The sequence below is a fragment of the Podarcis vaucheri genome, assembly GCF_965113315.1.
Source record: "Podarcis vaucheri genome assembly, chromosome: 15".
Classification (NCBI taxonomy): domain Eukaryota; kingdom Metazoa; phylum Chordata; class Lepidosauria; order Squamata; family Lacertidae; genus Podarcis; species Podarcis vaucheri.
The window spans coordinates 26296862-26324229 of NC_138753.1; the positions used below are offsets into that span (position 1 = coordinate 26296862).

The 27368-nt window shown below is 44.3% G+C and overlaps 2 protein-coding genes across 5 annotated transcripts in view; one reads left to right on the top strand and one right to left on the bottom strand.

The window, feature by feature from the left end:
- The window catches only part of BCO2 (beta-carotene oxygenase 2), a gene marked incomplete at its 5' end in the record, with an annotated part of 75304 nt that extends 59555 nt beyond the window's left edge, over nucleotides 1–15749 (top strand). For all 3 annotated transcript variants that reach the window (XM_082200987.1, XM_082200989.1, XM_082200988.1), the window contains 11 exons: nucleotides 727–931; nucleotides 1957–2168; nucleotides 4833–4948; nucleotides 6261–6363; nucleotides 9634–9765; nucleotides 11023–11183; nucleotides 12286–12453; nucleotides 13283–13420; nucleotides 13766–13948; nucleotides 14048–14158; nucleotides 14781–15749. In XM_082200987.1, coding sequence (XP_082057113.1) covers nucleotides 727–931; nucleotides 1957–2168; nucleotides 4833–4948; nucleotides 6261–6363; nucleotides 9634–9765; nucleotides 11023–11183; nucleotides 12286–12453; nucleotides 13283–13420; nucleotides 13766–13948; nucleotides 14048–14158; nucleotides 14781–14897 — 1646 coding nt within the window. In that variant the 3' untranslated portion in view covers nucleotides 14898–15749. The remainder of the gene's footprint in view (nucleotides 1–726; nucleotides 932–1956; nucleotides 2169–4832; nucleotides 4949–6260; nucleotides 6364–9633; nucleotides 9766–11022; nucleotides 11184–12285; nucleotides 12454–13282; nucleotides 13421–13765; nucleotides 13949–14047; nucleotides 14159–14780) is intronic.
- Nucleotides 15750–17081: 1332 nt separating this feature from the next.
- On the bottom strand, nucleotides 17082–25573 carry LOC309519857 (6-pyruvoyl tetrahydrobiopterin synthase-like). 2 transcript variants are annotated; one of them, XM_082201109.1, is made up of 6 exons: nucleotides 24680–24955; nucleotides 23315–23388; nucleotides 22133–22155; nucleotides 20279–20335; nucleotides 18155–18225; nucleotides 17082–17697 (listed from the first exon to the last, which is right to left on the bottom strand). In XM_082201109.1, the coding sequence occupies exons 1-6, from the start codon at nucleotides 24781–24783 to the stop codon at nucleotides 17487–17489; spliced, it is 540 nt and encodes a 179-aa protein (XP_082057235.1). In that variant the 5' UTR covers nucleotides 24784–24955; the 3' UTR covers nucleotides 17082–17486. The 2 variants fall into 2 exon arrangements, with proteins under 2 accessions (XP_082057235.1, XP_082057236.1); XM_082201110.1 differs by lacking the exon at nucleotides 20279–20335 and having other exon boundaries at nucleotides 24680–25573.
- Nucleotides 25574–27368: the final 1795 nt, after the last annotated feature.

Here is a 27368-nt window from a genome sequence, read left to right on the forward strand (position 1 = left end):
TGGTGGTTGATGGCTGCTATAAAGCATATCCCTTATTTAATTTGCCTAGGCTGGTGTGTAGCTGTGTGTTCTGCGAGTTTTATTTCCCCTCCTCTGGAAGGTCTTTCCTCTGCTTTTTTAGGCTGGTTTTTATTGGGCAAATTTGTTGGTTTTGCTAAATGTAAGAAAATCTCTAAGTGGTTTACACAAACTACTGTCGTAAACACAAGCAAAAAATAAATAAATGCCTATTATCGACATGCAATAAAAAAATCAAATAGAATATTAATCAAAACCTTGGAACAGAAATATGGGGGAGCTGTGGTCAGAAAATTGAGAGCCTGGGAAACCTGACATCCCAGTAATGTCTCTGAGGGTATGAGTTTATTTTCCCCATGGAAGTTCATTGCTGGGGTGTGTGTGTGTGTGTGTGTGTGTGTGTGTGAATAGTGCTAGATTTGGGCACTCCCTTTGGTGAAGAAGAAGCCTGCCCCCATGTCTTGGACACTGGTGGTGGTCTCCATTGAGACTGTGTGCCACTCCTGCCAGGACTCATTGTTTAGTTTCTAGGAAAATGCATGGCTTTACCCAAGTATTACAGTACATTACATGCTCTTGTGACTGCATAGGCTGCAGCCTACACAATTTCACTTATGCGCACGGAAGCCCGTAATGTAACCTCCAGGTAAGTTGGTGGGCGCCCGTATTCCTTTTTGGTCTGCTAATTTCTTGCTTTTGTCTCCTCAGTGGTACCAAGTCTCCTATTGACCCAGAAACAGCAGCAGGTCTCCTTCAGCAACCGGAAGGGCTTGGAATGCATCTCGCCATTTTTCTGCAGCGTAGAAGAGACATCTCAAGCTATTCCTACGAAGATCGAGGGGCATGTCCCCACCTGGCTGAAGGGCAAGCTGCTGAGAGTTGGCCCAGGGAAGTTTGAGTTTGGAAAAGACAAGTAAGGCCTGCTTGGTTTGCTGTGGCTGTGCCCTGCAAGGGATTCTAAACCTCAGAGATAAAAAAAAAATCTGCATATCTTTATGGATCAGGCTGTAGAAGCCACCCAGAAAAGTTACAAGCCACACAGGGATATGCTCTTTCATATGTAGGTTGTTCGGTCAATTGTGTCTCCAGAAAGAAAATACAAGAACCATGTTGCTCACAGCTGGCAAGGTTTGTTCTTAGGGATTCGAGAATTCTGGCCACCCCCATCTCCCTAGCGGTGGCAGGATTAACAGGCAAGTCAGTACCCTGGAGATAGATTCTTTATTAATAAACATTTCTTGTTTCCCTCATCTAAAAGGAAGTTTTTAAGAAAAACGTTTCAGTCCTTTGAGATTTGCATTCATCGGTTTTGAACTTACTCCCCACAATATGTGAAGTTAACATAAATTCAATCAAACAAGTGTTTCCCCAAGTTTGGGAGATGCGTTTTCCCCTCCCTTTGTTACCTGGCTGAGAAGGAAAAGATGAAATAACACACCTGTGTGCCCTCATCAATCCCCCCCCCCCAAATCAGCTTGTACCTGATCTTGTTGCTCTTACTTTGGTATATATGTGCATTTTACATGGGCAGAACTGCATGTGCACATTTTCTCATCAGTGAGGATCTAAGTAGGTAGTGGGAGTAGGAGTAATAATAATAATAAAAATTTATTACTTATACCCCACCCATCTGGCCAGGCCTCCCTAGCCAAGCTGTGTGGCTTCCAACAGAATATTAAAAACACAATAAAATATCAAACACTAAAAACTTCCTTAAACAGGGCTGCCTTCAGATGTCTTCTAAAAGTCAGATAGTTGTTTATTTCCTTGACATCTGGTGGGAGGGCATTCCACAGGGTGGGCACCAATACCAAGAAGGCCCTCTGCCTTGGATGCCTAAAGTTGGCAGGAGCTGAAAAGGGAAATAGGTGAAATCAGCACCCTGTATTCCTATTCCCCCCCCCCCCCGCTGATTAGATTTCTCTTCTCCAATGGAAGGTATAACCACTGGTTTGATGGCATGTCTCTGATGCACCAGTTTGACATTGATGATGGAGTTGTGAAGTACAGCAGCAAGTTCCTAAAGAGCGATTCCTACATGACTAACAGCCGGAACAACCGGATCATGGTATCTGAGTTTGGAACCTTAGCTATGCCTGACCCTTGCAAGTCCATTTTTGAGCGCTTCATGTCAAGGTTTGAAGTGCCAAGTAAGTGTCATAAAAGTTTATTAAGCCTTGCAATGCAACACAGACTAACCTTACAGAATAAATAAAAAAATTCCTTCCAGTAGCACCTTAAAGACCAACTAAGTTAGTTCTTGGTATGAGCTTTCGTGTGCATGCACACTTCTTCAGATACACTGAATATTTTTTTATTTTGACTATGGCAGACCAACACGGCTACCTATCTGTAACTTACAGAATAAGCAAGCAAAGAATATATTTTAACACTTTTCCAAACTGCTTTGATACATCTTTTACCTTTTTTGATCCCACCACATAAAAAGCTTTCTGTTGCTCCACCCTCCCACCTGGAGATTAAGATAAGCACCTTTCTTCATCTCATTTGCATGTAATTGGTTTCTGTTTCCTTCCCAAGCTCCCACAGTTCTTGTTCCAACTTTCACAGGCTTGCTCAGTCTTTCTCAAACATCGCTAAAATCCTTTCTTTAGCACTAAGAATGCCAAGAGGAGACACCTCTTAGAATAAGGTTACCAGATTTTTTCAATGAATCCGGGGACACTGTTCAACTTCCATGGATTTTGTATGGGGACATCTGGTAACCTTATCTTAGAATCTTTGGTGCCTTTTTTTACTTCCAGCCCCCGTAGGATCTCTATAGCTGCCTGACAATTCATGTAAAAGGGATGTCTCAGGTTCCTCTGAATCAGCTCAACTGAGACTCCGCAGTGTATTTCATTCAGTTGCAATGAGCTCACCTTTCACAGTGTTGACAGTAATCCAAGAGAATGAGCCAAGAGGAAGGGACCATTTCACTGGCTCCTATCAAAAACAGCCAAAGTGATTCTCTCTTTTTTAGGCCACTTGCCACAGTAAGGCAGGTTGCCACCACTTGTGTGTGTCCCCACCGTCCCCCACTTTCATCTGTGACTCCTGGAGGCACAAACAATTTTGACAAGGAAAACAGAGGTTTTCTTTTTATATATATATAAATTTTATTTTTTCATTTTCTGTTTTACATAAACAAATGAATTAAAAACATAAACATATAGTCCCTTCTGACTTCCCTCCCCACGCTCATTGCAGATCTTAATGTAATGATTTTCCCCTCTGCATCTCTATCATAACTCTATTCTTATAAATCCTTTGCCAATCCATAGTTTAAATTTTAACAACAAGTTTCCTGTCAGTCCTACCAATGTATGTAGTTGTTTACAATAGCTTTTCAAATAAATTATAAACTTTTCCCATTCTTTATTAAAGACTCCCTCTTCCTGGTTTCTAATTCTTCCTGTAAGATTTTTTTCATCTCAGAATAGTTCATCAATTTTGTTTGCCACTCTTCTTTGGTCTCAGGTGTATACTATCCTTCCATTTCTGAGCTAAGAGAGTCTGTGCTCACGTAAATAAACAGTTTCGTCTGGTCCTTCAGGATCTCTGGTCCTACAATACCTAAAAGAAAAGCTTCTGGTTTCTTAGGAAACATATTTTCAACACCCCCCCCAGTTCATTATATATAATTTCCCAGAAGTCTTTTGTCATCTTACATACCACCACATATGATTAAAAAGCACCCTCATTTTTTTTTACATTTCCAGCACATTTGTACATCAACCTTTTTTGAGTCCACGGCTCCCTTGACCAACTACGTTCTTTCTGCGGCACCCCTGTGGGGCTCAGGAGCCCACTGATGTCACCCCTTGCCTGCAGAGCTGACAGTCTCAAACATCCCTTGTGGACTGTTCCCTCAGCCTCCTTGCCTCTCCCCTCTCCTTGGGAGTCCTCTCTGCAACTGCTCCCAGAGGCACCATTCACCTACAGAGCTTATAGCCAGGGCTGATGCAATAAACAGCTGTGCAAGCCTTTGGGAGGCAGAGACGCAAGAGGGCATCACAGGAGGGAGGGAAGGAAAGAGGGACAGAGGCCAGTGTTGCCCACGGCACCCCTGACCATCATTCAAGGCACCCCAGGGTGCCATGGCACACTGGTTGAAAACCACTGGTTTAAAAGCCACCACCACCATCATCAAACCTTTTATTGGCATCACATCCAAACATCCAAAAAAAAAAAAATCAATACAGAATTACCACTTCCCCAGTGGCACAAAACATTTGCTAATAGAAAGGAGGTAGAGCAGTCTATCGTCACATCTCTAGGTCTCCAGGGAGATTGGGCGTCTGCAGTGTATTTCGACGACAAAAAACCCCAAATAGAGATATTTAGCCACTAACTTGGTGAGCTCCTGATCATTCCCCAGTAATAGAAAATGTATGACATCCAACTCTGGTTTCTATTTGGGGATGCAGAGTTGATCTAGAAATTGCTGACGGAGATCAGGATATAGTATGCAATTAGGAACCATATGTGTAAGGGTTTCCACCAGGTGGTCTCCACCTGGGCAAGTTCTTTCTCCTTCCACCCTGCCTGAGAACCTTCCCCACAGGAGGTTTGATGGATTTGAATTAAACCTGTCCAGTGAAAAAGCCCTTCTTTCTTGAGGGTTAAGCAGAAAGTAATTGTGGTTAGTTTCATGTGCCCAAGAAAGTTGAAAATAAAGAGAAGAACATGTTTTCTCTGCTGCTATTGTTAGTTTCTGGCACTCAATATCGGTTTAAAAGCATCCATGCAACTCCAATGATCCCAAGTGTTTTGTAGCACACCCACAAACCAACCTCGGGTTTTTGTTCCAGAAATGACGGACAACTGCAATGTGAACTACGTGGTCTACAAAGGCGACTATTACGTCAGCACAGAAACCAACTTAATGCGTAAGGTCAATCCGGAAACCCTTGAAACAAAGGAGAAGGTAAAGGAACCTGAATCAGGTCAGACTGTTTGTCTATCAAGCCCAGTATGGTTCAGTCTGACTGAGAGTGGTTCTCTGGGGTCTCCCAGAAATCCAGGACAGCTACCTGATGCTCTTAGAAGGTGAAGGAATAGAGTGGGACTGTGGTGTTAAGGTCACAGGAGGAGGAAGCTGGATCACAGCACTTGCAGGGTGAGGTTAAAGGTTCATAGGTGTTAGTTAAAAGGTAAAGGGACCCCTGACCATTAGGTCCGGTCGTGACCGACTCTGGGGTTACGGTGCTCATCTCGCTTTATTGGCCGAGGGAGCCGGCATACAGCTTCCGGGTCATGTGGCCAGCATGACTAAGCCGCTTCTGGCGAACCAGAGCAGCGCATGGAAACGCCGTTTACCTTCCCGCTCAAGCGGTACCTATTTACTTGCACTTTGACGTGCTTTTGAACTGCTAGGTTGGCAGGAGCAGGGACCGAGGAACGGGAGCTCACCCCGTGGCGGGGATTCGAACCGCTGACCTTCTGATCGGCAAGCCCTAGGCTCATTGGTTTAACCCACAGCGCCACCCGCGTCCCAGGTGTTGGTTAAGTCTCTGTAAATAAGCCGTATTGAAGGGTAGGCCACTTTGGATGAGACTTGCTGTTTTGAGACTCAGACCTGGTCTGGTCTGCAGATGTGGCAGAGATGGGAATAACATGAGACCTGGAGTGGTAGAATGGCCTCTACTGCTTCAGTCTGCAGGTGAGAGATCCCATTTCTGAATGTTTTCCTCCAAACTCAATGAAAGTAGAAAGCTAACCCTGCAGGTAGAAACCTTCTAGTCTAGCCATTTCCCCTCAGGTCATTTGTACTGCAGCTCTCATCGCATGGGGGTCCAAAACATCTGGAGAGTACCAGGTTAGCAAAGACAGTTTCTAGCACAATCCCCACCCCACACTGTTCAAGTTTTCTATTGGCATGGCTATTTTGAAGAAGAAGAAAAAGGACCACCCAGAAATGAAACCCCCCTTGAAATGGTAGAGTCCATTCTCTAACCCAGCAGATTACCAACCCTTTCGCACCCCAATCTTCTGCATGTGTGTATGAGACTGTAGCATGCGCACTCTGACAAATGCATCTGCGAAGAAGTCAAATGCGTCTGTTTACTGAAATCTGATTAGCAGAGGTAGCCAATGAGTGCCATTATTCACAACTAGTTGCAAAGGCAGGGATCCATGTTGTCTAGCTTATACCAGGGCTGGAGAAATATTTATAAATGAATCGCTTCCACCTAGACCCTGAAAGGAAAATATATATATATATATATTTGCATTTGCAGGTGGATTGGACAAAGTACATTGCAGTGAATGGAGCAACTGCCCACCCACACTATGACCCAGACGGGACAGCGTATAACATGGGCAACTCGTATGGAAAACATGGTGAGATTCTATGGCTCAGAAGAGGGTGACTTGTCTGACTTCTAGGAAATCACGACATTGTGTATGAGATTGTGATGTTTCTATGCTAGGAATGGACTGGATGCGGAGCTCCATTCACTACTGGACCAGGTTCAAAGTGTTGGTATTAATATATAAAGCCCTATACTGCTCAGGACCACATTATATGAGAGGCTGCCTTATTTCTTATATATACCCAGTAGGTCACTGTGGTCTGTGGGAGAGCTTCTCCTGCAACTTCCAAAGATACCAGAACCTTGTTCCACAAGTTAGAGACAGAGCAATAGAATCCCTGGATTGCATGCACTGCCTCTGGTATATTTTCTTTACAGATTTATAAACCACTTTATAACCTGAGGCCATCAAAGCAGTGTACAATAAAACAAACTCTAAACAAAGAATAAAGCACATTTTACAGATATCCCATAATTAATATCCCCTAAAATGACTGTTCCACACTTCAGGAAAAGCCTTCTTCCACATTAATTATTGTTTTTTCTGCAACAGTAGCTACTCTTTTTTGGGGGTGTGTGTGTACATGTTTATAAAAACATAACATGTAAAGACCACCCTGCCCTCATGGCAACATCATTAATTTATTTTTCTGACGCACATAATCACAGCAATATTGTCCTTTGTGCATCAAAATATTTGCTCATCTTCAGAAAGATGTTAGCTCCCCTGATGAAAAATATATCACACTTGTGACTCTTGGATAAGGGCTGCTAAGAGACAGGCAATAGCAGCATTCAAGGCAAACACTGGCAGATCCCCTCTCCTTATAATCTTACTTTGATGAAAGATTCCTCACTCCACTTTCTCCCAGCTCTGATTAAAACACACAAAACAGCTTGACAACTAGCTGACAGGAATTTATCTGTTGATTTTTCCAGTCCTGTAACTGGTTCTGCACTGTATATGGCTGTGTGCATTGAAATGAAATGGTGCAAAGCATATTTCTATTGGCTTCAGTGGCGATTGCAGCCTACTTGTCGCTGTGCTCGGGGCAGCGATGGTGAAGTACGAAGTGCAGAGAGAATGCACTAAACTGAAATATTTGGAGTATTTATTGTAACTGGCAATATCGAGCTTGCAATGAAGAGAAGGGCTGCAGGAGGAGAGCCCAGAAAGAAATTTCTAGCACCCTGCGTTGTTGAAGTTTAGGCAGCCAACTTGCTCCAATTACTTCCAGCAATTTTGTGAATTTGCTGAACTTTCAGTGTTGTTGCTCTGTTCACTTGCTTCTGTTCGCTTCTGTGTCAGGACATGTGAATAGCAGGGAAAGGTGCCAGGCTCCTGTCATTATATAATAAAACATTTGGGGCAGACTTGGAAAACAACGTAGAAGTCTGCAGAACTAGTTTTGCATTCTTTCCTGCAACTCATATTTCACTTTTGTTCAGAGCACCAGTTTGGGGGGGATCAGATGTCTGCTGCATTATTGTTCAGGCATTACTTTTGCCAAGACAGACACTTCATAAACAAAGGTTTTAGATGCAGAGATTGCAGCAGATGCAGCTTGCTCTTTATATGTCTGCCTGGTCACTCTGTTGGGCTGCACTGCCAACTAACTAATCGATTTCTGTTTGGAACTGTCAGAGAACAATACCTTTTCCAGTGCATCTGGTAGCAGACAAAGGCAAGGGGCTTTTGATTTGCTGAAGACTGGTGGTGGTGGTCAGGGAAGGTGATCATTATATTTTCTCTTCTCTTCTCTTCTGCTTTTATTCAAAATAATTTATTTATCCAAAGCATTTCTACTCTGTTCTTCAGCCAGAACTGCTCCCAGGGCTGTTTACAAATCCATAAAAACAACAACAGTCCTTGCTGGCTCCTCAGGATTACAATGTAAAAATACATGGTTGGCATCCATCTGTGTTGGGAGCCAATGGAGGAGTCTGCCTTTGGGAATGAGGTCAAGCTGTTGGATGGTTGCAGTGCCTGCTGTGGCTGTAGGGACCGATATAGGAGAGACATGTTTTGTTGCAGCTGGGGCAGATGAAGGCGTCCGGCTGTGTTGCTGCAGAAGCACCATGGCATTTCTTCTCTCTGCTTCTCTCTTCTCCCAGAGGTCATTTCTCCTCTGGTCACTGCTATGGATACATGACTTGACTGCCTGCCTCCAGGCACTGTGGTCGTCTGCAAGGGATTCCCACATGTGGCCGGGTTGATGTTGCCAGCCTTCATGCCACGTTTGCAAACACCTTTGTCATGCAGAAGGGAAAAGGGACAGGGAGAGAAGTGGTTGCAGTCTCTAATGCAGCCTTCCTCAACATGGTGCCTTCAAGGTGTTTTGGACCACAATTCTCATTAGCCCCAGCACGTCTGTTGTAGTCAACATCTGAAGGGCCCCCTTTAGGAAAGCTGCTGTAATGTCATGGAAAGCATGGGAGTTTGGCAAGCACTTTCTGGTTAGATCACTGGTGTTCCTAACACTGCCTGTGGCACTTGGACATGAATAAGAGGCTTCTGTCACATGAATAAGACAAGAACTGGCCCAGAATCTTTATGTGCTTATCGTTTCACAACCATGCGTTGGAGGTTGCGTCTTCCACCCTCTTATATTAAATCCAAATCAGTGGCATGGAGTGTGCATGACCTTATTCTCAACTGGAAACATGGAGGCTTATGAATCAGAATGCCTTGCATTCATGTCATGCATTTATTCCAAAACCCCACATCAACAATTATGGAGCCAATGTCTAGTTCCATCTATAGCTGGACTGCTGGCCGGGTCATGTTCTGAGCACAATTCAAAGTGTTGGTGCTGGCCGTTAAAGTCCTAAATGGCCTCAGCCCTGTATCCTTCAAGGAGTATTTCCATCCCCATTGTCCAGCCCGAACACTGAGGTCCAGCGCTGAGGGCCTTCTGGTGGTTCCCTCCCTGTGAGAAGTGAGGTTACAGGGAACCAGGCAGAGGGACTTCTCGGTAGTGGTGCCCACCCTGTGGAATGCCCTCCCATCAGATGTCAAGGAAATAAACAACTATCTGACTTTTAGAAGACATCTGAAGGCAGCCTTGTGTAATGAAGTTTTTAATGGTTGATGTTTTATTGTGCTTTTAATATTCTGTTGGAAGCCACCCAGTGTGGCTAAGGAGGCCTGGCCAGATGGGCGGGTCATAAGTAATAAATCATAATCATAATAACTACTACTACGACTACTGGGAGCTGCCCAGGATCGCTGGGGCAACCCAGTCAGATGGGCAGCTAATAATAATAAAAAATAGCAAATGCATTTTCTCTCTTCCAGGCTCCAACTATAACATCATCTGTGTCCCCCCACAGACGTCGGGCTCCGATGACTCTAGCCTGCAGGGTGCAAAAGTGCTGTGTTCTATTGAGCCAGAGGATAAGATGAAACCTTCCTATTACCACAGCTTTGGTGAGAGTTGCCAGCCCTCCTTTTAAGTGGAGCAGATGTACCCATAGTCGATGTTGCAAGGATGGAACATCTCTGAGTCAAAGCCCAGACATCATGAACGCCTAGTCAGTGGTTTGGAATAGAAATTCATCAAATCACTTTAGCACAGCCAATAGACTGAAAAGAACAGAAGGGCACCGGAATCTCAGAGCGCAACAGATTCAAAAGTGTAACATAAAGATTACCAGTTAGAGCTACAGTTATCTTGGATTGGTCCCTGGAGATAGTCCTTCCAGTTTCAGATGTTGAGGAATCCTGTTGTTCTCACTGATATTAATAGCAATTTAGCCACCATCGGAATAGGGATACCCTTGGGTTTTTATCTTCCATGGGATATTTAACTTATTTAACTTATAATTTTACTGACCTTCCCGGAGATTTGGTTACTAAAGGGCCAATCGTATGCTGCCAGACTCCAGCACTGAATTTATAAAATAGGACATGCTGTTCAGATTCTACCTCCTGTCATGTCCCATATGGAGGAGGAGGAGGAAGGGTGAGAGCCTAACACAGAGAGCTTGGAGGACAACAAGCTTTGTCTAAGCACTGCAAAAGGTGCTCCCAGGTAAACGTGCTAACAGCCCTGTTTCCAGTAAAAAAACATAAAGCTCTTAAGCCAAAGGTTTAAGGTTGGCAACCATGCTCTTATCTCAGAAGGGCACTGTCCTGTTACCAAAAGTGCAGCTGCATTAGGAGCACATCTTGGGATCTGTAGGAATTTAATTTGGACAATATTTAACTAGACCGCACTCCTCTAATCCAAAAAGCAGCTCCATAAAGAAATGGGGAGGTTATCCTATTATTAAAAACTTTTAATAGCTGCAGGAATATACTGATCACTTTTGGTATTCTTTTTTTTTTTTTAGCAGACTGCTTAGCACAAATCACAAGCGGTATAGTGAGAAGTGCTATAGAAATAGTGCAATTAATACTCTGGTTAAATATATTTTATTCAAAGCTTTACATATTGAAACCTTCCCCAACCTGGTGCTTTTGGACTACAACGCCACACGCTGGCTGTGGCTAATGGGATCTGTAGTCCAAGATCATTTGGAGCACACCAGGTTGCACTGGGTGCAATTTGAAACTCCTTCAGCAAGGAAGGGTCAAGATAGCAGGAGGAAGGTTAGGTATGGCCATGACGGGAAGCAAAGCAGCAGGGGCTTAGAAGTGTTGCTGGAAGTGTTTGTCCTGAGCCTTGTTGTCTCCTCTTTGTAGGAATGAGTGAAAACTATGTGATCTTTATTGAGCAGCCACTCAAAATGAACCTCTGGAAGTTCATCACAGCCAAGGTTCTTGGGAAATCCTTTTTGGAAGCGATCAGCTGGGAGCCTGAGCACAGTACCCGCTTCCATGTAGTGAACAAGCTCACTGGGCAGGTACGTCTTCTGGGTTCACTGCCTCATGGCTCGTTTTTCTTTTCTGGGCAGTGCCTGGCTTTTGCTACAATAGGTTTACCTGCTGAAGAACTGCCCAGCAGCCAAGTCTACTGACTTCTTGAGTTTTGAAGGAATGAGCTCATGTCAGCTACTCATAATGCAGCTGAAAGTATATAGGGGGCGAGGAACATTCTGCAGCTTGGGGAACCATTTGCCCTCATGGGCAAATGCACAAGGGATACTGTATGTATCACGGTATCCAAGGACAACTTTCAGCCTAGCAGAAGCACTCAAGGAAAATGCAGTGATGGGCCAGGGAGTGCATGGCCCGGGGCAAGTCTAGAGGTCCTGATAGAGTAATGTGGAGGGCCACATTCAGTCCCTAGGCTGGAAGTTTCCTACCCCGGAAGAATTTCACTTCTTCATAATGTTCCCCTGAATACCAGCTTCTGGGAATAAACAACTGGGAAAGTTCTCCTTGCATTCAAGCCCTGCTTATGAGATTTGAGAGGCCTCTGGCTATCAACTGGGGGGAAGTAGAAAGCTGCACTAGATGGAACTAAAGATCCACCTTCCTGGATCATATATTCTCAAACTCCTGCAAGGCTTCTGCAGCCTGCCTCCGCTGTAACAACATGAATTCAGTTGATAGCCACTTCACTTCCTCAAAACCAGATTCTTGCCAGAGCGCCAAAACCTGCACACCTGGTATAAATTTTGCATGTTGGACAAACTCTGCAATCATCTGCCATGGGCTGGGGAGCTTGAAATATCAGATTCCTCATACGTAGCTATCTGGCTGTTGATGTTTTCAGGTATATAAGGCACCATCTCATGACATTGCTAACTATTGCCCCCCAACCCTGCCCCCTCACTCTTTGCGAAGTGCGGTACTTTAGCCACCTCCTGTAGCAGCAGAGGGCTATGAAGTAGAAGCTGGCTGGCAGGCTTCCTACTTTTGCCCCTATATTAAAATCCTTTCCAGCAACGCTGAAATATATATAACTTAAGATTTTCAGAGGGGATGCTTTGTGGAATGTTCTCTAGGTGTCACTGAGGGCCTGAGATGCCATTACTGGCATGTCTTGTGTTCCTTGCACAGGTGTTGCCCGGGCAGTACTGCAGTGAGCCTCTCTTGTTTTTCCATCAAATCAATGCCTTTGAAGATCAAGGATGCATCGTCCTTGACCTGTGCTGTCAAGATGATGGAGGGGCTCTTGATGTTTACCGGCTGCAAAACCTCCATAAGGCAGGCGAGGCTCTGGATCAGGTAAGGCAGTCGTGGAGGCCAGTAAGCTGAAGTTGAATCCTGGCAAGATGGAGGCACTGTTGGTGGGCGGTTCTCATATTCAGGAATTGTGTAAGCAGCCTTTTGCTGGCAGATGGCATCAGTGGCAAGGAATACCTATGTACAGCTCTTGCTACATTCAGCTATGTCTTTTCCTGGAGCAAGATTCCATTTCCCTCTCACTACATGCTGTGAAGGTGGAGTTTAGTGCATAATTAACTATGGTAAGTACAGCTGTGCTGTTGTTGTGGGTGTGGGGTTGCAGTCATGAGCGCAGCATTTCAGTCCAGTGGGTTGTCTTCAGTGCTAGTCCTACATAAAATTAATGAACTTATAGTCATGTCCATTAACTTCAATGGGTCTACTCTGATTTGGACTGGCATTGGTTATAATGCCGTTCTGTGCCCAAAGCACATGCAGCTTGTAGCTGCACTTGACAACTAGTCACGCAGGTGGTTGAAATCTCCAGCTTCCAGAAGAAAGAAGCTTTGAATCACCAATGGTGCACTTTAACATTTCATGATCTTTAAATCCATTTTGTACAGATTATTTGGTTGGAGAACTGCAGCATAAAATTCAGAGAAGTGCAAATATCAAAGGGTAGCTATATTTTGGTTTGCATTTTATTTTTGAAAGTGCAGGTTTGCATTAAAATCAGAACGGAACCAAATTTATCCCAAGAAGGACCCCAAACTGGGAGGCCAAGGAATTCTATTTCTCTACTGGTTGGTTCTTGCTCCCTATCTCTATACCAGGCCTGCAAAAAGGGACCAGTTCTTCCTTTTGCAATGACATCCTGTCTCCTTGGCAGGCCTACAATTCAGTGGCAAGGCCGTATCCACGACGCTTTGTTCTGCCCATCAATGTGGATCCCAGTGCAGCTGTGGGACAGAATCTCAGCCCCTTGTCCTACACATCAGCAACGGCCACGAAAGAATCCAATGGGAAGGTATGTACTCTCTGTACAAAGGGATGCTATAGGGGCTACCGTTTGTGCCTGACATTTCCATATTGTGCTGAACTCGCTCTCCATGTGGTTGTATTGCCCACCAACATCCCTTTTGCTCCTCCGTGCTGTAGCTGACAAGCTGCTCCTTGCCAAAAGAAAATGTAAACACTGGGCTCCAATTTAGCAAGCATGTGACTACAGGAACTGACATTTCCAAAGGATCAGGTAGAAGGTCATGCCTGGTGCCCTGAAGAGCTACTGCAATACTGGGCTAGATGGAGAAACAGGCTTACCTAGTATAAGGCAACTGCCAATGTACTTATAATGTGTCGATTCCTTTTCCAGATCTGGTGCACATATGAAAGCCTACATAATGAGAACCTCAAGGAAGCAGGGGGTCTTGAATTCCCCCAGATTAACTATTCTAATTACAATACGAAGAAATATCGTTACTTCTATGGTTGTGGCTTTGGGCATATGGTTGGTGACTCACTGATTAAGACTGACATAAAGACCAAGGAGATGAAGGTAAAAGGATGAAACACAGTTAATTTCAGGGTGGGCCAGAGCCGGCTCTTAAAACCCACAATAAGGAGCCTGTTTTGTTCCCTTGTTTTTGCCTGCAAGATTTGGCGACAGGATGGAATGTATCCTTCTGAGCCAGTGTTTGTGCCAGAACCTAACTCTGCTGCAGAAGATCGTGGGATTATTCTGTCTGTTGTGCTCACAGCCAAGCAGGTAATTTGGTCTTCGTTGCCTATATAAATGGCCACTGTCTGAACATTAATTTTATTATTATTTAGGACCAGGAAAATACAATATATAATAAATAACAACAACAGTAACAATGATCTCTAGTGAACACTGGTGTGTACAGAAGGATCCTGTGTTCTGCTTCGAAACGCAATGTGGGCGCTTCACCACAACAGTTCAGTGTGTGGATTTGGTGCTGTTCCTGCATACAGCCTTTGCGTAGCTTCCATGTGACGTCCTCCTCATCAAAATGCCAATCCCATATAGTTTTCTCCCATTTAATCTGGATTTACCATTTCTGTGGAATATCCGGTAAGTGAAATAACCCGGGCAAGGTCTGGTTCAAATTTGGGGCAAGTGAGGATATCAAATGGAATTTTGATGAGGATGACATTGGGAGGGTGCTGCGCAAAACTTGCATGCATGGACATTGCTGGGTCCACAGTAAACTGCCACGTGGAAGCACCCTGTACAGCTTCTCTGTTCCTCTGTGTTTCACCTTTCTAATTTTATTGAAAAGAGCATTGTGAGAGGGTGCATTGGTGGGAGGGAGATAATCCTGCATTTCAGTATTGTTGTTCGACTTTGACCATCATTCTTGTTTCAGAATCGAGGTACCTTCCTGCTCATTCTGGATGCTGAGAATTTTACTGAACTGGGCCGGGCAGAAGTCCCTGTCCAGTTCCCCTATGGTTTTCATGGCATCTTTGTTCCAGGTCAATAGAGATTAGGCAGTGGTCACATAGGATGCGGAGGAGAAAGAGTCTGCTCTACAATGCTCTGATCTTAAAACCTTTGACAATATTCTTAATCTTAACCTATCTAGGGGTGCCAACAGGCTGTCACTATTTGAGGGAGGGATTGAAGTGCATCTGTGAATTTAGGTTTGCAGAATTAAGGCAGATTAAACACAACAATCTGTTTTATACCAAGTCAAACCATTGCTATGTAGCTCAGTATTATCTGCACTGAGCCAACAGTGGCACTCCAGAACTTCAGCTCCACCAAGAGATGCTTGTGATTGAACCTGGCATTGAACTTCTGCATGCAATGGTGTCCCACCATTGATCTACAGCCCTTTCCTTGGTACAGAAAAGAACCACTTAAAAACTGACCTTTTAAAGTTTGGAAAGCTACAGGGAAATGCATTGGCAAATTGTGGGATTAACAAATTATTAACGGGAAGATCCCACCAGCAAATCAGGATGAATGCTCATTGCTGTGTAACCTTGCCACAGATTTGAAAGAATACTCTGCAAAGGCCACACCATAGACTAACTTCTTAAGTAAGCTTTGTGCAAGCAAATCAGCTCAATAAACAGGCCTTCTAGAGGAGTTCTTGGGACTATTCTGATCCACAGAGATGTTAAAAAGGAAATAGGTTAATGAGTGTGAGAGCTGTCGCCAATGAAAGGAAAACATTGACCATAAATCAGGTTTTTTTAAAGGAGGCACTCAAGCAATATCAACTTCAAATCTAACCTTTCGGACAAGTCTAATTTTGTTTAGCCTTTATTTTTGTATTATCTATATTGAGATTTACTTATCTAAATGCAATTAAAGCGCTTTGGACATATTCTGTATATCTTCAAATCTTTTCAATGATAACAGCAATGTTTTAATGTGCTTTGTACTCTTTTGGAGAAGTTGGCTGCTGAAAACAAAGGGGTGGAGAGAGAGAAACAGACAGAGGAGAGAGACAGAGAAAGGGATGCCCTGATTCTGTTAGGGATTCATGTTTTGTTTTTTGGTAACACAACGTTGCACCCGCAGGAGCTGACAGGTGGAAATGAGGTCTTCTTCTTCCCAGGGACAGCATACTAAGAACCATAAGACCGCCTCCATGTCTGGAGATGTTGCTTTCATTCATTAGGTCAACCTTCACCATATTGGTACCCTAAAAATGTTTTGGAGTACAACAACCATCAGCCCCACCCCACCCAGAATTGAGCTGTAGTCCAAAACACCTGGGAAGAGCACCTGGAACCTAGGAAACTGCCTTATAGTGAGTCACACCATTTGTCTGTCTATTTATTGGTTTATTTAATAAAATTTATATACCGCTTGATGTAGATAAATCTCAAAGCGGTCAACAAAAAGATAAAACAATAAAATTGTCACTAAAGACTTGCAACCATAATTTAAAACATAAAAAATGTAAAGGTAAAAGAGCCCTGACAGAAGTTTAAAATGGCAAAAAACTAGACTAAAATAAATTAAAATCAAGAAGGCTCAAAAACAGAGTCTGCAGTGTGTGCGTGCAGTGTGTATGCGTGTGTGCAGTGTGTGTGTCATTCTGAACTTTTTCTATGGTTTATTACTGAAGATCATGGCACAAATAAAAAGGTTGGCATAAGGAGATCCCCATTCTGAACTTTCTTGACCTTGGTACCAATCTTACCTCAAACATGCCCTGGTAGACTCCTGAGCTCCTAATACCTTGAATAAAGATCAGTACATGTAATCTAGTTACCTGTAAAATCTAATCAACATCTCCCGTTAAAGAATGCTTGCTACCAGGCAAAATGCCATGATAACAAGGAAGCAAAGAAGGATAACCAGTTTAGTCATTGCTCACCAGGATTATACTTTTTCAACTTTTAATTAAGCAGAATAAACAAAATGGGAAATTTTGGGAAGAAACAACATGACAATCAAACTATTGGAGTTATAGAAATCGCTCCTCTCAAAGCCCACTTCCCGTTTTCATTAGATTGCATTGGCTAAAATTACTACAAAAACTTTATATTCTCAATGGTTTGTCAGTGCTCCAAGGTCCAATAACGAACCTAGTCACACTCTTAAGGAACCAACATACGTTTTGCCCTTAAGGACAGGTATACCCTTCCCTCTTCATTCCTTGACTTGCTATTAGCGTGGGGTTCAGTGGCAAAATTGTCACTTCCCACTCACTTTCTGTAGGCTTTTGAGAATAGTTAGGGATTCTTTCACTCTTTAAATCAAGGTGTCTATGTACTGTAGGATTTGCTGGCTGCTTAAATTGAAATTTTGCTGTCTGAAGCAGCATTTATATATTCTGTCACTTTCATTCCATGTCTTAAACCAAGCTTTCTTTATTACTTTTGTATACGAACCTCTTGTGGGCATTGGGTTAGAGAAAAATGCACTCATAATGGATGCACATCATAACTCTAGCCAAAGATTCTAAACCCCTTGGTAGTGTGCACATGAATACATACAAGTGCTGGACACGCCTGTGGGTTCAGACTTTGTAACCTGTGATGGATCAGTGGATTTCCCCCAAGCCCACAAATGGAGCACATGGCAGGAAGGTTGCAATCGCGACCAGCAGTTACATATTTTTAGGACTGCTACAAAGCTTCCTTTGGTCATCTGTGGTGGGCATTCTGCAGGCATTCACGACAGTCGATGGAGCTGGCATTTCTCCCCTATAGACAACGCTGCTCTCATCTGTATTGTAGAGTTTTATTTTATGAAGAGCCGTTGCAGGCAAGTGCTTTTGGAGGTTCTCCCAGATGAATACAGCGAGATTCTCGGTTGTGCTGGAGATTTGACAGAGACAGAATCAGGGCGTTAGGCTTGTCTGCACCTTTCTTGCATGCGACTTAGAGAAACACAAGAGAAAGTGGCGAGTGGTTTGCTGAGGCTTTGATAAAAGATGTGAGAGCTGGACAAAAATTTAACACAGTTGAACTATTCCTGTGACTTGTTTTAACTCTTTTTAATAGCAAATTTTAATTTGTTATAACCCTCCCAGGACCTGCTGGTGAAGGGCAGTGAAGGTGGATATAGGAGAGCACGACTGGTTTGATCGCACTGGGTGCAGAGCCTTGGGGGGCACTGCAACTATGTTGTAGAATGGAAGGCGAAGGCTGGGGGAGGGCACCAAATTTTGGTGTTGCACAGGGAGCTGCTGAAATTTGAGACCCCGTGGTCCACCACTGACAGTGGGTAAGGTATATCACTACCATTATTGTGAGCATCATCCTGGTTTCTTACCTTACAATGTTGGTAAAGTAGGAGACATCGCGGTCAAGATCCTTTTTGTCAAGGGGCTTTGTGATGGCTTCCTGGGGAAGGGCAGAAAAGGATACTAAGAGGGACAAGGCAAAGGATGCGAAGTGAGTAGCAAAGAGCAGTTAACTATTATAAATTCATTTAGTTTCCACAGAGCTCTATTGAAGAATTCTGCACCAAGACAAGCCAAAATCTTACACCAAGTATAATTTAATTCTTCAATTTGAACGTACTATATGAATGTGCCTATAGGGATATTCATATAAGCTTATATGAATATGAGTACAGTGGTGCCCCGCAAGACGAATGCATCGCAAGAAAGAAAACCCGCTAGACGAAAGGGTTTTCCGTTTTGGAGGTGCTTCGCAAAACGAATTTCCTATGGGCTTGCTTCGCAAGACGAAAATGTCTTGCGAGTTCCTGCGGGTTTTTCCCCCTCCCCCCCTTTCCCAAGCCGCTAAGCCGCTTATCAGCTGATCCTAAGCCGTTAAGCCGCTTATCAGCTGATCCTAAGCCGCTAAGCCGCTTAACAGCTGATCCGCTAAGCCGCTTATCAGCTGATCCGCTAAGCCCGCTAAGCCGCTAATAGCGCTAATCCGCTAAGACGCTAATGGGCTTGCTTCGCAAGATGAAAAAACCGCAAGACGAAGAGACTCGCAGAACGGATTCTTTTCGTCTTGCGAGGCACCACTTTACTTGCTTTGAAGAAGAAGAAGAGTTTGGACTTGATATCCCACCTTTCACTCCCCTTAAGGAGTCTCAATCTCCTTTCCCTTCTTCCCACACAACAAATACTCTGTGATGTGAGTGAGGCTGAGAGACTTCAAAGAAGTGTGACTGGCCCAAGGTCACTCAGCAGCTGCATGTGGAGGAGCGGGGAAGCAAACCCGCTTCACCAGATTACGAGTCCTCCACTCTTAACCACTATACCATGCTGGCTTTGGGCAGTGTGCGAGGAATTCTGCTATTATTTTTGCTACAGGGCAAAAAGCTATGTATCAAATTCTTATCATCAGTGGAAGAAAATGTTACCCCCAATCTCCCCCTCCCCCTCTGCTTTAACTTTGGAGAGTTCACCAAATATATTCAAGCCTAATAGGGCCATAAAGGATAGGAACCAGCATTTATTTTTTTTAAAAAGCTGGGTCTTAGAATGCTGAATTTTGCGTTCAGCACCAAATTCTGAATTTGTGTGGTATGACCGCGAAATATATGCAAGGCCCTTTATCACAGAAGAGTTTTTTTGCTGAACCTATTCCTTGGTACTTTGAAAAGCAAGCAAACCAACAGCAATATTTTGATTAATCAGTTTTACTTTGTGGCATAGCAGGATTGTTAAAATAATTGTTATTTCCCTTATGCACATATGAGTTAACTCGGGGGTGGGGAACCTTTGGCTCTCCAGGTGTGGCTGAACTGCAACTCCTATCAGCCCTGGGGCTGATGGGAATTATAGTACAGCCATGTCTGGTAGGCCAAACGTTTCCCTGAGGTAACATGAAATTCATTACAACAAGATACGATGATGGTCCCTAGATTGGGATGCTTTTAAAGCTACTAGTTATTATGGCTACCTTCAGGTTCAGAGGCAACATGCTTGGGAACATGAGCTAAAAAAGGCTATTATCCTCATGTCTTACTTACAGGTTTCCCATTGGGACATTTGGTCGAGTCACTCTGGGAAACAAGAATTGCTAAAACAGATGGAACCTTTCATCTGATTGAATAGTTTTCTTCCAACATTCTTAGTACAGTATATACTCATTTCTGCAATGTTCTTCCCTCTTTTCTTCCCCGCAAGGCAAAATAAAAATAGATGGCTCACTAGGCTGACTGAAATTGCCAAAGGTTTTAGTTTGCATTTCAAACAGACATGCCAGCTGCTGGTTTGCAAGTCCTTGAACAGACTTTGTGATTGACCGCTTGCGCTCTCAGAATGAAAGCTGGGTTACGCGAGGTCTTTTTCTAATAAACAGCAGTCATCAACCTTATGAGAGTTGGAAAGCTGGGAAGTGCTGAGCAGATTTGGGCTAGAGAACCATTCCCCTCCCCTTTGTGTTTACGGTTTCAGCCGAGAATCTCCCAGGCACAATCCAGCATCTTTACCTTCATGAATGCTTTCAAATCCTCCAGATTTATCACCATCCCAGAAGTGGGATCAATCTAGAAAGAAGATCAGTGGGCATCTCAGCAATCTATGGACAGGTGATTTTGTGGGAATACAATTTACTCTTTGAATTCCTGATGGCCGCTGGAGAATTTCTACAGCCATCTAGGAAAGGAAAGTATGGGAGCTGGCCAGCACACTAAAGTCAAATATACACAGGCATGACCCAGAGGTTAGTGGCGACCCACTCCCCGCTAGAGGGTGTGGACATGAAGTCTATTGCAATTAGTCTCAGAGCCTTCTGCATGGCACTCCCAACGACCCAGAACTTTGTGTCTAGTTTATAATGGCTGCCTCATGACATGGGTGTGCAACCTGCAACATTTTTTTAAAGCACGGTCCGCAATCTCTATGATCTGACGATGTGGGCTTTGCAGGTGGAAGCTTATGCCACAATAAAGCTGCTTGCAGCAATGGGCCAATGTGGCAACACCACTCAGAGTTAGAGACTTGGCTTTTACGGTTACAGGTTAGCAATATAATAGCTAATAGTGGGGTGGCAAAAAGGTCCATTGGGTACAATCGACCTTGCAAGCTCCAAAATGAATTGGGAGCTGCCTATTCAGTCTGGATCACGTAGGAGAACTTCTTGGTGGTTAATCAAAATAATAAATTTAGATATACATGGTGTCTATGCGAAAAAAGCCTCTAGCTCTGTTGTAGTAGTAGTAGTAGTAGTAGTAGTAGTAGTAGTAGTTTAGTCATTTAGTTGTGTCCGACTCTTTGTGACCCCATTGACCAGAGCACGCCAGCAGACTAGTTCAGTAGACGTTAGCATTTTCAGACCAGGGATCCATCATTAGCCCAAACGTGCATTTGGAAGCCCACATGTTTTTACACCATATATTTGTATGGTTGTAGGTGTTGCTGCTGCAATCCGCATTAGGTGAGGCTGCAACCCACCAACTAGACGGATGTTCTAGGCAACTTAGCAGCTCACAATATCATAAATACAACCCTTAACACAAGCCAACTAACCAACAGCAGAACCCTAATGCCTTTCCCCTCCAATGTTCTGTCAATTTAATGTTAGGATTATGCACATTCATGGACTCCTGAATCACAAGCCTTTAATACTCTTAGTAGTTATATTTCATGGCAATAATTATTTCTAGGGTTGCCTTTTTAAATGTGCATTACATTGTCTTCATGCAAACGTAAATATGAATATTGTCTCTGTGTGCATAAGCATATGTAAAGGTAAAGGGACCCCTGACTGTTAGGTCCAGTTGCAGACGATTCTGGGGTTGCGGCGCTCATCTCGCTTTACTGGCCAAGGGAGCTGGCGTACAGCTTCCGGGTCATGTGGCCAGCGTGACTAAGCTGCTTCTGGCGAAACCAGAGCAGCGCACGTTTACCTTCCTGCCAGAGCGGTACCTATTTATCTACTTGCACTTTGATGTGCTTTCGAACTGCTAGGTTGGCAGGAGCAGGGACCAAGCAATGGGAGCTCACCCCATCACAGGAATAAGAACCGCCGACCTTCTGATCAGCAAGCCCTAGGCTCTATGGTTTAGACCACAGCGCCACTCACGTCCCTATACCACATAATGAAGACTTTCTGGAAGATGGTAAGTTAAGCTCTCATCACGTGTACTGCAGAATAATACCAGCCTGTTGGTCAAATATAATTTTGGCATTCTCCATTTTTCATGATAATTCAGTGATGAGCAGGATGTAGTGGAATGAATGATGTTCATGGAAGAACAAATGAGCCAAAACACCTATTGAGTCTGCCAGTCACACCTAGCTACTCATGGTTTCTTCCCTACGCCACCCATGGTTTTACTTACTTTTCCATGGACAGTTACCACAACTAGAAGAGAAGAAGAAAACAATTAACTCTCCAAGACCAGCAATGTCTGCAGATCCTCCTTTATTGCTTGTTCTGGAATGGGGACAGTGTTGGAATCTCAAGGCAAACCTGTCAAAATGTGAACTTGCACAAAGCTGAACAAAGAAAATTAAGTTGATACAGCAGCTAATACATATATCCCTTGAATTGTGAATGGATGCAATGGTGGTTGAAACAACAGACGTCCGTTTTGCTTCCAGGCTATTAATTAACTCTGAAAATTCTCCATCTTACCAAGTTCCTCCTGGTTACCTTGATCCTGACTTATTCCAACCCAGCTTTGCAAACACATCTTAATGCACTGGCACCTGGTGCTATTTCCATTTTAGTCTACCTGGCCCCATTGTTCACCCGATTCACCTTCCAAGAGTGATTCCAAAGCAATCAACCTCTTGCTCCACCACCTCTCAGCTGTGTTTAGGCTCCCACCATTTGATTTGGAGGTCCTCTAATAAAGGTAAAGGTAAAGGGACCCCTGACCATTAGGTCCAATCGTGGTCCACTCTGGGGTTGCGGCGCTCATCTCACTTTATTGGCCGAGGGAGCCGGCGTACAGCTTCCGGGTCATGTGGCCAGCATGACTAAGCCGCTTCTGGCGAACCAGAGCAGCGCACGGAAACACTGTTTACCTTCCCGCCAGAGCGGTACCTATTTATCTACTTGCACTTTGACGTGCTTTTGAACTGCTAGGTTGGCAGGAACAGGGACCGAGCAACAGGAACTCACCCCGTGGCGGGGATTTGAACCGCTGACCTTTTGATCGGCAAGCCCTAGGCTCAGTGGTGTAGACCACAGCACCACCCGCATCCCTGCCTCTACTCTTATTCAAATCCTAGGCTCTGTGATTCTATCCCTGGCCATTTGTCGACATGAGGAACCTTATGGGGATTGACTGTGTATTCAAGCCATGTAACATACAAGTATATCCAGCCTCTGCTGTTCCACTATGTATCTGTGCAACAGATGGAGAGAATTGCAGGACTACCAGGAGGCTCGAATTGTCAAGAGAAAATTCAGGTGGAAACCCCCAAATAAATTTTCAACAGCTGCTCTATCCTTCACCCCATGGTGGTGTTAAAAATAAGCAGGACCACCCACAAAGTTGTTCAGGCCCCCTCACCTTTATAATTGTGTCCATGCATCTGACTGCATGGCCCAAACAGCTTCATATTCTCTGTGTCGCTCAGCATCTTGCTAGAAAGAAAAATAATGTGTCATTGGTGAGCAAGCAGCAAGCCTGGGAGTCAGCTGACACTGTGCGATCCAAGCTGCTAGTCCGTCCTTTATTTCTGGTTTATTTTTTGCATCAGATAAAAAATAGAATTCTGTTGTTCCGGATGGGTCCCACTCAAACAAAAGCAGCACTCCCTCACTTGGCACTAGCACCCAACAGGACAGGTGTGCTTCTCTCTCATAACAAGCCTTTAAGGAGCCTGGTATTCACCAGAATGACCTTTCAGTGGCACATAATTTGGAAGCGACTGGTTCTTCGTACCTCTGGAAATTTACATTTCTAGCTGAAAGATTCCCTTCCCTCTGGTCCTATTCCCCAAAGCTTCCCATTTCTTCAGTGAATTCAAGATGCTGAGCATTAGTGCCCCAGTGTTAAGATAGTGCAAACCCAATCCCAGCCACTAACAAGGCTCACACCTCTCTTTGCTTTCAAACATTCCCAGCCAGCTCTCTCCCCTCCCCCCCCCCGGCTTTTTAATACACCATCAACTTGCTTTGCATATGCTTGCTTTCCCAAGTGAGCACTGGACAGGCACAGGTGGCTTATGGGTAGCTTTCCTAACATCCAACCAAGGCTGCACAGATGGACTCAGACGCATTACTGTACACACATTCTGCACAGAAGGGGCTACACTCATCTCCATGCTCCAGCAATTGTGTGAGCATTGGGTGAAACTTTGTGCATGAATTATTATGTTACAAAGATTTAATTTCACAAGTTGGATGAAAGAGGCTAGTGCAAAGTACATTTAAGAAAAGGAAATGTTTCTGAGCAATGCCCCAAACCAGCAGTTTACTGTCTCTCACCCCCACCCCTGCCTCTTTCATTCCTCCCCTCTTCCAGTTTGCTTCTCTTACCCTGTTGCTTGACTCCCACACTTTTTCAGTCTAGATGGTAAATTCCTTGGGGCAGAGAGCCTCCCCTCTCTCTTTGGCTTATGCTACGCTGCAAAGTGCACTTCCATTAGCAGTGCAGCACAGCAACAAGAATACCAAGATTTCCAACAAAGCACTTTACCTATGACTGTGCCACAGCAGCGAATGTGGGAAGAGTATTTCTATTTCCTAGATGCATTAGATATTAAAAGCATCAACCTGCAGTTTCCAAAACTTCTGTGCACGGCTGGAAGAGTTTTTTTAATCCCCCAAACTCCCATTTTTTTCAGCCACTGGGTACCAATCCTCCAGCCAACAGCTGTGCATCCCAGATGTATCCCCTGCCAGAAACCACCAAAGGTTGGAAGCAAGTTACCAGGCCAGCCTATGGGAAGCACTAAATGTAGTTATCCTGGAGAAGGTCACTGTCCTCGGAGGAGACGTCGTTAGGATCGTCCTCTGAGACCCTGAATTCTGCATTGCTGGAGTTGAGCTGATCTTTCGTCGGAGAGCAGGAAGAGTGAGAGGCTCTGCTAATGACAGCAGCAGAGGAGCCACATCCTAGATAAAGACCAGCCGCCCATCACATGATCAAGTCACAGAAGAACTTTATACACTACATCTTGGAAGCTGAGATCATGGGATGGATAGAAGAACCAATCAATTGACCCAGAAGGAACGTGGAGCGCATGATTGGCATGCTGAGGTTTCTGGGTTATTATGTAGCATCTATAGTTAAAAGGGTCTCATGTGACGTCACAGCTGTTCCCAATCCTGTACTCAGTGGCCAGCCACATGCGTGTGGGAAGCAGGACCCGGGTGCAACTGCACTCTCAGCTTCTGCAGTTTCCAGCAACTGTTTTTCAGACACATACGGCCTCTGAACTGTTCCGTTGAACTTACTGGAACTTACTTATGAGTAAACATGAACAGGATTGTAGCCATGTGTCACAATTTCTTTTTTCTTCTTCTTTTTTTTTCAACTTAAATTTTTATTAGTTTTCATCAGACATACATTCCAATACATTCATTGTATTAAAACATCTCATACATAACATTAGCTCTGTTGAGCTTTGGACTTCCTCCCTCCCCTTCGGTAAGTACCATATATTTTCTTTATGTCATGTATTTTATACATTTATCTATTTGATCATAAGCTGTTGAAGTTAATCAAATCCTGCCAGTGTCTTTAAAGATTTACAGTTGTCTCTTATATAATCCAAGTATTTACTCCAATTTTCATAAAACTTTTGTTCATCCTGATCTTTTATTCTCCCCGATATTCTAGCCAGTTCCGCATAATTTTGACCTGCCATTCAGTAATAGTTGGTATTACTTCTGTTTTCCAATTCTGGGCTAACATAGTCCTTGCTGCTGTCGTGGCATACAGGAATAGGTTTTTATCTTTCTTTTTAACATCTTTTCCAACTAGTCCCAGTACCACAATTTCTTCAGTGCTGGGAGCAGCAATAGTGGACAGACTTGACAGTCAAAAATGTTTGTTTCCTTGACTATTGCCAAAAATTGTTCATTGCCAGCATCTGCTCCCTGTGCCTTTATTTATTGTCGCAGTAGGACAAAATAGTGGCTGCGATCCAACACAAGACTGGATTCATGCCTGTGGGTATGTTCAGCTGCATATTGGCTTGTGGCTATTGCATTTGTCTGGAATGCAAAAAAACCACAACAGCAACAGGGCCAGTCAGAGACAAGGCCAAGAAAATGCTGCATTCATTCATACTAGGTAGTAGTAGTATTTCAATGCCAGTATCATTTCAAACCAACTGACATCTATTCAGAGTAGACCCATTGAATGTGCACCGATTTAACAAGTCTAAGAATGACTAGCGTTGCATGCAACCCTAAACCTTAATAATAATAATAATAATAATAATAATAATAAATAATAATAATAATTTATTATTTGTACCCCGCCCATCTGGCTGGGTTTCCCCAGCCACTCTGGGTGGCTTCCATAGAAACAAAAAATACAGTAAAATATCACAGATTAAAAGCTTCCCTGAACAGGGCTGCCTTAAGATGTCTTCTAAATGTCAGGTAGTTATTCATCGCTTTGACATCTGATGGGAGGGCGTTCCACAGGGCGGGCGCCACTACCGAGAAGGCCCTCTGCCTGGTTCCCTGTAGCTTTGCTTCTCGCAATGAGGGAACCGCCAGAAGGCCCTTGGCGCTGGACCTCAGCATCCGGGCAGAACGATGGGGGTGGAGACGCTCCTTCAGGTATACTGGGCCGAGGCCGTTTAGGGCTTTAAAGGTCAACACCAGCACTTTGAATTGTGCTCGGAAACGTACTGGGAGCCAATGCAGGTCTTTCAAGACCGGTGTTATATGGTTTCGGCGGCTGCCCCCAGTCACCAGTGTAGCTGCCGCATTCTGGATTAAGTGTAGTTTCCAGGTCACCTTCAAAGGTAGCCCCACGTAGAGTGCATTGCAGTAGTCCAAGCAGGAGATAACTAGAGCATGCACCACTCTGGCGAGACAGTCTGCGGGCAGGTAGGGTCTCAGCCTGCGTACCAGGTGGAGTTGGTAGACAGCTGCCCTGGATACAGAATTGACCTGCACCTCCATGGACAGCTGTGAGTCCAAAATGACTCCCAGACTGCGCACCTGGTCCTTCAGGGGCACAGTTACCCCATTCAAGACCAGGGAATCCCCCACACCAACCCGCTCCCTGTCCCCCAAAAACAGTACTTCTGTCTTGTCAGGATTCAACCTCAATCCATTAGCCGCCATCCATCCTCCAACCGCCTCCAGGCACTTTCTACCTAGTCTTTCATCTGTAATTATAATGTGCATGCTTTCAGCATTTAAAGGGCACTGGGAAGACTGGGCTTGCCCTGCCTTTTGCCAGCTCTGCAGCCCTTCACGCGTATTCCAAAACCTTTCCGAATGAAGCAAAGTGTCCCCCCCCCCTCCACCTGCGTCATCCTCTTAACAGACTGACACAACATACCTCCTTTCCTTTGCAAACTTTCTCCAACAGTGAGCAGAGGATGGGGGGGGGGGGAGAGGGATAAGGAAGAGGCTTCAATTGCCGCTACTGA